Raw genomic sequence first — 15126 nt, forward strand, 5'->3', positions numbered from 1 at the left:
CACCTTCCGATTGGTCGAGAGCCCAAAACCCGTACCGGTTCGACTGGTTTCACGGGGGCGGCGCACAACCCAGTGCCACCAGAGCGCACAGCACGACGATCGTTCACTGACAAGGGAAAAGGAGAGAGAGAAACCGGCGTGACCGAAGAGGAGAAAGAGAAAGAGAGAGAGAGAGAAAGAGAGAAAGAGACAGTAAGAGAGAGAGAGAGAAAGAGAACTAGCTCAAGCTCGGGCTCTCCGTTGCGGCTTCAACCGTGCTGGTAATCAGTGCCGTTTCCGCGGCAGCAGCGGCTACCACGCGCCAGATTATTTTGGATTACGCATTGAAACCCGTGGGACCCGTCGACCTGCCTAGCCGGTCTACTCTCTCTCTCTCTCTCTCTTTCTCTCTCTCTCTCTCTCTCTTCCTTTTTCTTTCGCTTTTTCCTTTTGCTCTTTCTATCTCTCTTTCTGTCTCTCTTTTTGTCTTTTTCTCTCTCTTTCTGTCTCACTTTTTGTCTTTCTCTCTCTTTCTTTCTCTCTCTAACACACATACACGCACACTATTTGTGTTCTCTTTTTCTCTGTTCGTTTGACTGTTTGCCTGTTTATCTATCTGTGCGTTCCATCCTAAAAACTTCATCACCAAAGTCTGTCGACCTACGTGTTACTTCCCCCATCATTTTTGGATTCACCTTAGCGCCGCGTTTTTTTTTCGTGAGGAGATATATATGTATGTATATGTATATGTATATATATATACATATATATATATATATATATATATATATATATTTCAGTGCTCAAAAGTCTTTCGACAGAAGAAGATCGAAGATCCGAAGGGACTGTGTGACAGTGCCGAAAATATTCCTAATAATGCGTCCAATCTGATATGCTCTGATGTTGGATTTTCTTTTTTTGTAATGCGGATGTCGGGGAAAGTTATATCTCAAATGATTCTGATTTATTTGGATAATGATAGGGCAATTTTTGGAGAGCGTTCCATTCCAAGGATTTAACAATAACGTTGGTGATAAAGAATTGGAGGATCGGTCAATGCAATAATCCGTATTGCTGATCACAGTAATGAGCAACTTGTGGTTTTTAATAAAGGACACAGTGCGTCAAAAGTTTCGGATGTTGTTATGTTTTTACTCGGCGATATCGATCTCGAAGATACAGTGAACTGACAAAATCGACGAGCTCTACACGAGGATAATTAAAAAGAGACGATGATGAAAACTTTAACGTTTAACGATAGTTTTTGGTTGGAAAAATATATATTGTTCGATTAGTGAGAATTAATTTGATCGATCGACGAACGGGACAAGGAATAAAATGAAGAAAACGAGATTGATATCTATCGATTTTAAATGTATCCCCGTTGGATCGTAATAAAAAGGAAATTTATAGAGAATACTCGGAAGTACTCGTATGAAGGTTCTCGTAAAAACAAAGAAGAGAGATTAATCGAAAGGGAGATTAACCCGTCGGCTAAGTCGGCCTCGGTTTAACGAACGTACGAACGTACGGACGTACGAAGAAAATTCTTCGAAGATCATTCGAAGGTTAGAAGGAATAAAATCATCGAGCTGGAGCGTTATGAGCAACGGCGAGGGTGTGGTGGCTGGGCAGGGTGCCGGGAGCGATCGTCTTTGCGAGGACGTCGACATGGCAACCCCAACGTCGGCGTCGTCGAATTTGAAACCAAGAAGCGGTAAGATCAGCTTCAGCGTGGACGCTTTGCTCAGCGGCACGAAGAAGTCTGCGGCAGCTGGTGTCGGTGGTGTTGGAGGAGGAGGAGGAGGAGGAGGAGGTGGGGGTGGAGGTGGCGGAGTCGGTGGCGGCGGAAATGGAAATTTTAATAATGCCAGACGAGACAATGAGGAACGAATAGACATTGAAAAGAATTTAGAGATGGAGGCTAGATATAGGGAGTTATTATTGGAACAACAAAGATTACAGAGCAGAGAACTCTTGGCGAGGCTAAGTCCTCACGGTTCGGTATTAGCAGCGTTTGGTAATCATCATCATCATCATCATCATCATCACCATCATCATCAAAATCGAATACAGGAGCAAGAACAACATCATCCGTCGGGCGGTAGACAGGAGATTCTAACGGTTAAGGATTTCTCGAGGTCTTCCAGTCATGACAAATCATCCTCGCCAATCAGAATAGACCAGGAAGTACAAAGGGATCGTGGCGGTGACGATAGACGATTAACAACGGACTCGCCGATCAGTAGAATCTCCGAATCGACGTTACAAAGGGAACGAGAGAGAATTCAGGATGACGAAGATTCAAGAATCGAGAGAATGACCAATCCACGCTCCGTATCGCCGGTTAGTAGGCGAGAAATGTTAGACGATCGTAGCGATTCCGAGGCGAATCGTTCCCTCGAAGGTGACAGAACGACGGATCATCTTGATCTCGAGGATCAAGAGATACGAAGCGTCGGCCAATCGGAAGATCTCAACGTAATGGACTCAGATTGTGAACTGGAGAGAGATCTTGAGACCGGCCAAGAGAAGGAGGAGAAGTCGAGTCCGGTAGTGCCTCAGCCAATACACCCTGGGGTCCAAAGGCCCTCGCAGGGGGGGCCTTACCTAGCCGGTGCACCCGGCGCTCCTGGATGGAATCCTGCAGGATTTCCGCATTCACTTGCGAGCTTTGCCTGGTTACCCCCACCCCCTCATCCACATAATCCTCACGGACATCTTTACACACCCCACGGTGGACCAACAAGTCCTAACGGTGAGATCAATACATTTTTTATCTTTTTCCTTCTTCGATTTCATTGTTCTCTTTCTTATTTTTTAATTCAACTCCGCTATACTATTACGCTTAATTATATATATATATATATATATATATATATATATATATATATATATATATATATTTCTCTTTGAGTTATTCCTGAAAAATGTTTGGAAAATAAAGAAACCCGATAGATATATCTCGTATTATCCTGATGCCACACAAATTACGGGGCATGAACGAACCACCAAGTTTAATCCACGATCGGGCAATCCGATGGACCTCACGCGAACCCAATAAATATAATACCAGGTTCCGTTTTCTTTTAATCGTGTCACGGGGTTTCGAATTAGACGATGTCCGCGGTTTTACGAGGTGTAAAAAAGTAAAATCGGTTTACTATTTAATCGGTTAACTAGTTTAAAATTTTCCTTTCATCCACCTAAGAATTTTTATCTCACTTATTACCCAAGTAAAAAGAAAATCTTTTAATATTGTATATCCTATTAATAAAGTAATTATAAATATCGGCGAATAATATTATTCTTGCAATTTCTTTTTTCTCTTTTCTTTTTTTTTTCCTTTTTTTTCATACTCGCACAATCATCGAACTTAAGTACTTACGTACTTATTTAACTTAGTTACGTATATACGTTCTACTTATTTCGAGGAGAAGATCATTTCTAGATTAGATTATTTTTATCCTAGCTTTAAAATTTATTAATGGTTTTTATAAAAAAAAAAAAGGAAAAAAAATCCGATTATATAGATAGATATTTATAAATGAATATATATATATATATATATATATATATATATATATATATATATATATATATATATACAATATATAAAATATCTAATAACAAACATTAATATTAATACGTACAATAAAACGACATCAAAAATGGAATTTTATAGAGAGAAACAGAAAAAGAAAAAGAGAGAGAGAGAGAGACAGAGTGAGAGAGAGAGAGAGAGAGACAGAGTGAGAGAGAGACAGAGTGAGAGAGAGAGAGAGAGACAGAGTGAGGGAGAGAGAGAGAAAGAAAGAAAGAAAGAGTCGATTCGTGCTGCAGATCGCGACAATGTCGATGATTAGGCGGAAAACGCGAGCTCCTAATGCGGCTCGCACGACATTCGCGGCACGATTCGCGGAGAGACCATAACGTTCGATATTAGCGAGCTGTGGTCACGCGAACTTCGTGCATTATCGGTTCTTACGTGTGCCAATGAATTCGCATGTAAGTACGAGAACTTGTTCGAAGGGAAATCATGATTGAAGTCTGGAACTCGGAAGAACACCAGGAGCCTGCCCGGATAACTTTTCTTTCATTCTTATTCTTTTTTCTTTTTTTTTTTGTTTTCTTTATTTTTTCTTAATAAAATTCTTACGACAAGATCAAGAATATTCGGACCAGTAATTCGCAGTAATTCACGTTGCTATGGATAAGTATATTAAATTATAAAAGAAAATAAAAAGAAGATGAAAAGATAAAGGAAAAAGAAATAATAAATAAAGAACTCGTAAATTGATTCGTGGTACAGGTGCTCGAGTAAGATCTATGTATCTATTAAGTACGAGCTTGAAAATTTCATTATCGATTTATAAAACGTGAATAATAATAATAATAATTATTATTATTATTATTTTTTTTATTATTATTATTTTTATTATTATTATTATTATTATTATTATTATTATTATTTTTATTATTATTATTATTATTATTATTATTATTATTATTATTATTATTATTATTATTATTATTATTATTATTATTATTATTATTATTATTATTATTATTATTATTATTATTATTATTATTATTATTATTATTATTATTTCTTTTTTCTTTTTTTACTTCTCTTTTTCTCTTTCCTCATTCATTACTCGAATCATTAATCAATATTTTCGCATGATCGTTAGTCATTATTACCTCGGAACGATACTCATTATTAAATATCTCTTTGAAATACCTTAATCGGGATCGATTCGATTACTCGATATAGTGTGATTTTTACAGAGAATTTCAAAGAGTACTCGACAGCCAATAATATTTTCTTCTCTCTTTTCTTTCCTTCATTCTATGTCTAATCACGTTCTAAGATCCGATAACGATAAACAAATCATTTACATATTATCATCATTAGGAATAGAGTATTTTCACGTCGAAATCGTTCTCAGAAAGGTAAACGAAATGTTAGGGAAAAAGAAAAAGAGAGGAAGAAAAGAAAAAAGAAGTCGTTTGAAATATAGATATACTCAAGCCTTTCCCTTCGAATCGCAGAGCGAACTCGTCACGAAGTTTCACTGACTTTCTTCAATTCCATCCACGACGCTCTTTGCCTATCGAGCATAGTGTGGTGTTCCGTCGTCTAACTTCGAAAGCACGTCGAGAATAGAGAATCTAGGCTATCGGAACGCGAGTAGCCTTCCACGTCTGTTCTAACGATTTCTGGAAAAGTCAAGTTTTCTTCCTACCTGAGAGCTACCTAATTTCTCTATTTTCGAATCTAACGAATGTCACTACTCTCAAATAAGTCGGTAAATGCACTGACTATTAAACTTATCTGATTAAAGAAAAAAAAGATATATATATATATATATATATATATATATATATATATATATATATATATATATATAAGGAGGGAATGGTTACGACATACCTAAGTTAAATTTGATTTTTTAGTAAGAAGAGAGACCGATATATATTTTTTTCCTTTTTTTCTTCTTCTTCCTTTTCCTCATCTGCATATAACTGTTAATCGTAAAATAGATTATATAATGAAATCGGTTGAATTCTCATCGTGTCGTATTGGGTAAGTAATTAATATACATAACTTATTGTTACCATTGTCGAATAATGTCTCACGTAACTCGATAATCTAAATAACTGTATATATGTACATATACCTATGTCATAGTCCAAGGTTTTATATCAATTTATCAAAATATTTAAATAAGAGCTTATAATAATTCAAAATATAATTTTGTTAAACGTGGAATTAAGATAAAGAAACATGACCAGGTAGGTGGGGTGGTAAATCTGTCGAGCGTATGAAATAATCGTTCGTTCAATTAAAGGAACTGGTTGAGTTCTGGCGTGGGTTCTCTCACTCTCATTCTCTCTCTTTCTCTCTTATTCTCTTTCTTTCTTTCTTTCTCTCGCGAATCGTTTCATGCACGAGCAAACCTTACTGGAGCCAGGCATCGATCCGGACTCGAGCCCACAACGACGAACAAAGCTCCACCTTATGGCTCCGACTCTATCATCCATACCTGTTAACTTTAATTGACAGTTTACTTTAATGACAGTCACCTTATAGACGCTTACTCTGGAAAACATTGCCGGCTTGGGGTGACCATTATACTAGCGCTTAACAGTAGGTATATCTCGGCACATAAACACGAACAAAAGTGGATGTCCGGATATCTCTCTCTCTCTCTCTTTCTCTCTTGGTCTCTCTTGGTCTCTCTTGCTCTCTCTCTCTCTCTCTCTCTCTCTCTCTCTCTCTCTCTCTTTTATATATATATATACAATTAGAAATGAGAAACTTAACTTTAGGATCGTTGCATTATATATATGTAGAGGTTGGTAAATAGTTATATATTATATATAATAGCTAACTTGAACATTATTATCCCCAAATACCAAGGACCGTGGGCAATAAATAACACCGTTAGAACACGAGTACTGTTCGTGAGTTGGCTTTTCTCGTTTCGGCATCGACTCCTTTGCTTCTCCTTCTCCTCTCGCTGGACCAGACTACTAGGTACCTACTTACGGACTTTAGTAATATAAATAGACGGTCGCGATTCGTGGGATAGGAACGAATGTATTCGAGCAATCGCAGGAAAAACGTATGTCGCGATGATTTGTTAGGATCGTGTATTTTCTTTCAAAAGAAAAAGAAAAAAAAAACGAAAAAAAGATAAAGAACAAAAAAATACGAAAGCTAAAAATTCAACGAGCTTATAAAAAATATTGAGTATGATGTAATTAAGAAGAAAACGAAAAAGGAGAAAAAAGATGTTTCTTAAAAAAAAAAAAAAAGAGAAAAAGAAATAAAAAGAAAGAAAAAGATATTAGAAATGTAATAAAAAAATTGTTGCAATTGTTGCGAAAAATTCCAGCATTTTGGTCAATCATAACGAGTACTCCAACGAACATATATTATTACATTATTACGTACTACGTATTATTTACAAAAATATTTGTTTACTTTTTGCTTCTAACACACTGTATCTTTCAAGATCTTTAATTCCTTCGACTTAGCGTCAGTAATAATCAGCGGCATAACAAAGTGATACAACAACAAATAACAGAAACGACCGTGGTTATATCTCTGAAACATACCTATTTCTTTTCACTAACTCGAGCGAAATTGTAGTTCACGCGTAATGAGAAACTCGCGGCGCTTCCGAGAAAGAACTAAGACCATTACGGAACTCTATGTCTGTCTGTCTGTCTGTCTGTCTATCTCTCTCTCTCTCTCTCTCTCTCTCTCTTTCTCTCTCTTCCTTTTCTCGACATGAGTAGGTATATAAAAGTTCGTCATTGTTGAAGCTTCTACCATTGGCTCTCGGTACGGGTGGCAAAGGTACACACGAGTTCTTGGTCGAGTGTATATTTTCTTGACGTCTTGAGAAAACGAATGAGAAAAAGTAAGAAAAAGATAAAAAGAAAGAGAGAGGTAGAAAGAGGGAGAGAACGAGAGAGAGAGAGAGAGAGAGAGAACGAAAGAGAGAGAGAGAGAGAAAGGAGATATTACTCCTTCGGTGGAGGAGGAGTCGTACACCGTCGAGCATGATAGAGTCATACATAACCGAGAGCATCCATAATGCATTCAAGGAGGCCAGGGTAAAAACTGCCCTTGTTTGGTTCGCCTTGGCACACCCAGCTTCCTTCCTTCGCGACGTCATTCTTTTTGTCGATGATAACGACAAACCACTTGCCCTCTACTTCTCTCTCTCTCTCTCTCTCTCTCTCTCTCTCTCTCTCTTACTCATTCACTCACTCACTCACTCACTCACTCACTCACTCACTCATTCTAGTTATCTATGTTTTTCATCTGAGATGCTCCAAGCCTGTTCGCGTGTCCTCTCTCTCTCTCTCTCACTCTTTCTCTTTCTCTCTCTCTTTCTTTCTGTCTTTCTCTACTTCTCCTTCTTTCTCCACAACCCCCTTTTTCTTTTCACCATCAGAGCGCGAGACCAATTACCCGTGCTATCCGAAGCAAAGTGTACGGGGTTGCGAGTCTCCCGCGCACCTCCTCCTCTCTTCAACTCGTCCGAACTCCGTCGCCGCCATCTTTATACACTCCAGCCCGTTACCTCTCCTGGATGCCAACCCACGATCGATATTTTGTACCGCGGATTTTCTTCCGACTAATCGTTACCCGTTCTCTTTCTTTTTCTTTCTCTCTTTTTCTCTTTCTCTCTCTCTCTCTCCCTCTTCCTCTTTCTGTCTCTCTCTTTCTCTCTCTTGCTCTCTATTTTGTTATTTTTCATTACTTCTCATGAACGAGTTTCTTCGATCGTTCCATATCTTTTTAAAACGACGTAGAAGAACTTTTCTCTTTATCTCCCTCCCTTCCTCTCTCTCTCTCTCTCTCTCTCTCTCTCTCTCTCTGATTCTGTCTCTCTATCTGCTCTAGCGTTAAAAGTCGTCCTTATAGAATTTTTCTATCAGCGCGTGCGTCTCTCGGAATTCTCGCATCGTGTCTTCCCGTGTTCACCGACAAACCGTCCAACGACTACGTCGTTCAGTTTTAATAACGATCGCAATGCTCCAAGCTTCCACTTTTTCCAAACGCGTTGAATCATTTTCGAACGAGAGTCAACATAAGTCTTTTTCTTCTTCTTCTTCTTCATCGTTTATGAGTATTTCTTAAAAAAAATTATTTCTCCAAAGAATGTTTAAATGACATTTATGTGTTATATTTACGATTAATGTTTGTCAAACAAAACATTAACATGAAAAACAAAATGGAGAAAAACAAGAAAAAAGGAAAAAGACAAGAAAAGAAAAGGGAAATACCTAGAATAATTAGGACAAATATTCATAATTTTCATAGAATGAATATGAAAAAAAAGAAATGAAAAAGGGAGAAGAAAATAAAGAAAGAAAGAAAGAAAAAATTAAGAAAAGAAAATGTCCGGGGGACCAATTTGTAAAAAACATTAGACATTAAAAATATTGAATATTTTAAATGTTTAAAAGAGATTAAATAAAATTGCATTTACTCTTCCTTTCTCTCTCTTTCTCTCTCTCTCTTTTTTTCTCAAAAAATGATTCAATTTTAGGACGGCGATTAAAATGAATATATTGAAACGGCCTGTGTGTATGAGAGAGAGAGAGAGAGAGAGAGAGAGAGAGAGAGAGAGAAAAGAGAAAGAGAGAGAAAAAATAAGAAAGATATAAAGATGCTAAAAGAAGTGAAAATATCGATTCCGATGAATCAAATGGAAAAACGATTACAACGCGACAATCACGCGAGAAACGCTCGATCAAATAATTCTCTCTGTTGGCTTACCGACTTGAACCGGTTCTTTATCGTGTGATACGAATTTTCAGTTATTTCGCAGATAGTGAAGAGACGACACACGAAATTCCGGAAATATTACATACCTACCTACCACACATTCATTTTAATGACTTCATCGAGAAGTTGATTCTTGTAATAGTGATCGAACTCTGATGCAAAGCCACCGATAAGAACGATGTAAAATTTTATGATACCTACTAGCATCAAGCATTTTACAACTTGTCTTTGAGTGTAACGCGATACGGCTTGACCATCGGCTGAATTGATTTCATTTTCTTTATGGAACTTTATCTTCCTTTAAATTATTGCCGTTTAACAACGACATTGAATACGTATAACTTATGTATACACACACATATATATACGCTCACGCACGCACGCACACACACACACACACACACACACACAAATACGTATATAAATATCACGTAGGTTAAACAGGTTACTTAGCATTTAAACTATCTATCGTTGATTCAAACCTTGCTGTGATAGTTTCGGATGAAACCTATGTTGTAAATTTTCCTCTCAAAAATATTTACAGTCCCTTGTCGTAACTTATATTTTTTTGTTTCTTCTTTTCTGAAAAACAAAGAAAAACGTGTCCAAGATCAGATCTTACTCGTACATCAAAACAAAAAACTTATAAAATATTATTTTTCACGTAATTTATTGTGAATAATATAATGACTTACATATGTTTACGATACTTACATGTATTACATGTTATTAATATGTTACATATGTATGAACCAATAGATACGTACGCCGAATGATTTTTCGATGATACCGCAAATTTCCATGAATTTTTTTCTCCCCTCGTGTAGCTATCCTTCATTTTGTCTCTTGTCCGGGAAAAAAGCGTACTAGAAAAAAATAAAAAAGAAACAAAAAAAAAAAAAAAATAAAGAACAAAAAATATTCAAATCCGGAATGATTAACGAGTCCAATCATCTTCCCCGTATATGCATGCATTTATCTAAATACAAACTTGCTACACCTCGCAAACTAATTCTCTTTCTGGCAAAGGGTAGTAGATCGCGTGGAAAAAAGTGTAGATCACGTAAGAAGATACGCTTTTTAAACGTAATAAAATGTCCGACACATACACACGCGCACACGCACACACATACGAGACTCCTTACAACGTTCGTACTTTTCCAGCCAACTAATTTGAATCGAGCACGAAACTTCTACCTGTCACTCGACGACGAGTACCGCCCATAGACTGACGAGATAAATGCTTGAAACAAGGTTGTTGACGTTCGCACGACAACGACAACCACTAACGTCCTTTGTTTTTATTTCTTTTACATTTATATGTATGTATTTATGTATTACATCAATGTCGTCGAAGGAAAAACAAATCTTTTCTTACTATTCTGTAGTAGTAATTTTCTTTCTTTTTTTTTTTATTTTTTTTATTTTTTGTTTATTTAAACAGTACCTTCATTTCAACGGATGTATATAATTATTATAATTAAGTTAAGGGTTAAATAATTACTAATCAAAAGATTTTCAATGGACATTTCAAACGTATTTTTTTCATTTATCTTTAATTTTTTATCGACGTCGTAAATATCGAAGGGGAAAAAAATTTCATGGCAAGTACTTGCAAGATTTTTTTTTTTTAACGATCCATCTCCACGACAAGTGATTGAGCAGATATATGAGAAATTTCGTTTTTTTTTCTATTTTTAAAAAGTAAATAAAAAAAAAAAAACGAGTTTTAATCACTAAGGAAACATTCGATGGAAAGTTTACGACAAAAAAGAATTCATTTATTATAACGAGTATTACTTTGTTACGTATTACGATGAAATTCTAAATCGACGAAATTTTTTATCCAATCGATCGATTAATTTCATAATTTATCATTCGAATAATTCGAATTAAGTAATTGTACATTCGAAAAATTTCGACGTACGTTTCTTTTGAAATAAATATAAAGTGGGGACATAATTTTTAATAAATTGAAAAGGAAGAACAAAAAAAAAGGAAAAAAGCAATGCGGGACGAGCAAACAAAATTTTTTGATTCTTTTTTTTTTTTTTTTTGAAATATTCCGTCGAAGTTGCGAAAATCTCATTAAGCTTAAGTTTCGAACTAACCCCTCGAGGTTCGTACGAGAAAGAAACGTCTTTCTTTCGGTATCCGTAACGGTGGCTTTCGAGAATTATGAATACCGACGTCATTTATAACGCTCGAACGCCACCGTCGCATCACATCGTCCATGCACATTTATCTGACTCCGCGCGTCGAGGAACGAATTAACGAAGCCCGCCCCACGTCCCCAATGATGTTCTACAAAATATTTCGAACGATCCATCATTCATCGTGGACATAATTACCGGCGTTCGTTGCGTTCTTCGTAAAAGAAAAAGAAAACAGAAAGAGAAAGAGAAAACGAGAGAGAGAAAGAGAGAGAGAGAGAGAGAGAGAGAGAGAGAAAGAGAGAGAAATGAAAGAAATCAAAGCACACAAGTATTGCATTAGTGTGTATGTGTGTATGTATATTATGTAAGTAAATGAGTGTGTGTTAGTATATGTACGAGGATGTTTAGTTTGTTTCTATACATCACCGCGAAAAAGATGTTCGTTAATGCGTTAATTAGTCTCGCGACAGGCCACGTTAATGTTTCCTCTTTTTCAAAAACACATTTTCTACAATTTAACCTTCCAAATGTTCTCTTTGAAACGTGGGAAAAAGGGACATTAAAGATGTTCTTATACGAGCTAATCCAATTATCTACGTATCCATTAAAAGAGTGTACTTCAACAAAATAATAATTATTTGCTTGAAAATTATTATATAATATTGTAAAATCATTCTCTTTCTCTCTCTCTCTCTCTCTCTCTCTCTCTCATTTTCTCTTTGTTTCTTTTTTTTTATATCATATTAACAAAAATGACTTTAACAAAATAATATTTTATTTTAATTCTTCAAACTTATTATATAATATTTTATTTCATCTTTTTATCTGTCTCCCTTATCTCGAATAAATTAATTATCGGACATAAAATTAGATTAATCGAAATTGATGAAACGAAGAAATGAAAATAAGAACTAAGAAAATTGAGAACCTGAACAATTGTAACGGAAGAGAAAGAGTGCGAGAGGGAGAGAGTGCGAAAGAGAGATAGATAGAGAGAGAGAGAGAAAGAAAGAAATAATTACTTAATTAGTCTACCTTAAGATATACACGATAATGTAAAAAAGAAATAAAGACATATTCTACCATTCTTGTAATTTTTAACTATAAATAAAATTCAAAGACAAAAAACGAATATGCATATTCTTCGACGTTGTCTCATTAGTCTGATTCGTCGTTGAAGAAAGAAAGATTTTCTTGTTAATTCAAGATATTGATCAATCGATCGATTGTTATCTTCAATCTTGATATTTTCTCTTTTCCAAATTCAAATTTCAAATTCGTTTGATTTTTCTTTTTCTTTTTTCTTTTCTTTTCTTTTCTTTTCTCTTTATCAGAAAAATTTATTACTAAAGATAGGGAAATCATCCTTAAATACCACCACCGCCATTTTTAAAATAATGTACAAATTATTCAACGTTATATATATATAGAATTTTTTTCAATTTTTTTTCTTTCCTTCTTTAATGTATTAATATATCTATAATCGCATATACTTATAGAATTATTAACGACTATAATATTAAAATATAGTTTATTAACATATATACATATGAATAAGAATTCAATATGATCGGATTATAATTCATAATAATCGAATAGATATATGTAATTTTAATTTAAATTCTCGTTCGCGCATGAATTTAACATAAGCAAAAATCCTTAAGGAAAGATAAAGAAGTTTAAGAATTAAAAATAATCGTCAAGGATATCGAACGAATTCTGTTCAAAAAAATTACTCTCTTAATTAAATTCACCGTTCGTTAAAAATATAACTAAAACATTGTCTTTCATTTAGTTCACACATAAAAATATATCGATTTAATGTCATTAAACATGCTATTATTCTACGCCACCAAATCGGAACTATTCAACTTAATGAATGTCACACAAGTAGATGTGATATAAATATGTGATATATTCCTTTATAAAAAAAAAAACATAAATTTTAATCGGCCGTTCGTCTCCAGTAGAATTTACTTATTCATTATCACTAATTAACATAATTCTAATAAGAATCGATTAAAAGGTATAACAGACATAACATTTATCGAATAGATAATTATTACACGTGGAATTGAATATATATATATATACATATGATATATGTATATATATATAATATATATATATACATATGATATATGTATATATATATAATATATATATATAATATATATATATATATATATATATATATATATCCATATGTAGATGTAGAGAGCAAAAGAACATCTCATATATTTTATTAAATAGATCTCAGTATAGATAGCTACCTGTCAAATTTGAACATACAAAAAAATATTAAAAAAAGAAAAAAGTAATAATAAAGAAACGAACAAAACAAAATAGAAACATGTAAGCATCTACCCACTACATATATAATATTATTCGTTCCGTTCCGTTTCAAGTGAATATTAACGATCGAACGAAAGAACGATTATATAATATATAATATTATAAGCAATCTTTCGACACGTGTCAATCCAATACATAAACCTGAAGGATAATCCATTAAAAAAATAAATAAAAAAATAAAGAAAGAGAAAGAAAAGAAAGAAAAAGTGAAAAAAGTGAAATAGAACCGTTCTCTCATCTCGATGTCCATTGGTGAGCCGGTTCAAGTCGAGAATCTTAAATACAGCGAGAGAGAGAGGGAGAGAGAGAGAGAGAGAGTGTGCGTGTGTGTGTATGAGAGCGAGAGTGCCTGTGTATGTATGTAAGAGTGAGAGAGATAGAAAGACAGGAATAGATATATACTGCTCATAAGACGTTCGAACGTTTAATTAGCAGAAATTAATTAGTGTCCGCGAGAAACATATTGATTTGATCGTTCTCTCTCTCTCTCTCTCTCTCTCTCTCTCTCTCTCTCTCTCTCTCTCGGCTCAGTAACGTTTCTGTTGCCGCCACCTCCACCGCGCGAATATGGCGAACTGGTTACGATACGCGAAATGGCCTCGTGATATCTCGCGCGAAAAGGAATAAAAAGAAAAAAAGAAGAAAGAAAGAATAAGAAAAAGAAACGAGAGAAAGAGAGTATGAGAGAGAGAAAGAGAGAGAGAGAGAGAAAGAGGATCTTTTAATGACACGTACCGTTCGTATTTCACGCTATCCTTTTTTGGAAATTGAGAACGTCGTCCTCTTCCAACGATTCTTCGAAAATCGTTTCTTAACGACCAAAGATATAAAATATTTCAATTCAGATATTTTTATTCGTTCGATGACATTGTATTATACCAAAATAAAATCGACATTAACGATCTCGAAAAATTGATAATCGTTATTTCCATTGGCGAATAACGAGTTCTATAAAGTCGTTTTCCTCTTCTAATTTTTTTTCTCTCTTTCTCTCTTTCTCTCTCTCTCTCTCTCTTTTCCTCCCACTATAAGTATATATGTTCTTTTTTAATTTTATCTTTCTTTCTTTTTCTTTCCTTTTCTTATTTTTTTCACCAATATGCCTCGACGATCGTCTTTCGTATATCGCATGTTATCACACAATCGACCGGCAAATCTTCGTTCATCGTCGTCGTCGTCGTCGTCGTCGCCGTCATTGTCGATAAGAGCAAAGATAAATTTTCTTCTAGAGGCCGTTCAACATTTAATTAGCAGAAATTAATTAGCGTCCCGTAGAAACATATTGATCGGTTATGTGCACGGAATAGCCGAGTCGTAAAC

General features: G+C 34.9%; 1 protein-coding gene and 1 long non-coding RNA gene across 3 annotated transcripts in view; one reads left to right on the forward strand and one right to left on the reverse strand.

Annotated features, from left to right (window-relative positions):
* Positions 1-399: 399 nt before the first annotated feature.
* The window catches only part of Msx (homeobox protein Msx), a 21843-nt gene continuing 7116 nt past the window's right edge, over positions 400-15126 (forward strand). The window contains exons 1-3 of the mRNA XM_085659371.1: positions 400-712; positions 780-1756; positions 1817-2737. Of these exons, the coding sequence (XP_085515497.1) occupies positions 1582-1756; positions 1817-2737 (1096 nt within the window). The 5' untranslated portion in view covers positions 400-712; positions 780-1581. The remainder of the gene's footprint in view (positions 713-779; positions 1757-1816; positions 2738-15126) is intronic.
* LOC118446470 (uncharacterized) lies at positions 9777-10504 on the reverse strand. 2 transcript variants are annotated; one of them, XR_014982626.1, is made up of 3 exons: positions 10296-10504; positions 10063-10161; positions 9777-9877 (listed from the first exon to the last, which is right to left on the reverse strand). It is a non-coding gene; the product is annotated as an uncharacterized LOC118446470 (long non-coding RNA). The 2 variants fall into 2 exon arrangements; XR_014982625.1 differs by having other exon boundaries at positions 10287-10504.

This window comes from Vespa mandarinia, chromosome 9 (genome assembly GCF_050613455.1).
Source record: "Vespa mandarinia isolate Hongniang chromosome 9, ASM5061345v1, whole genome shotgun sequence".
Classification (NCBI taxonomy): Eukaryota; Metazoa; Arthropoda; class Insecta; order Hymenoptera; family Vespidae; genus Vespa; species Vespa mandarinia.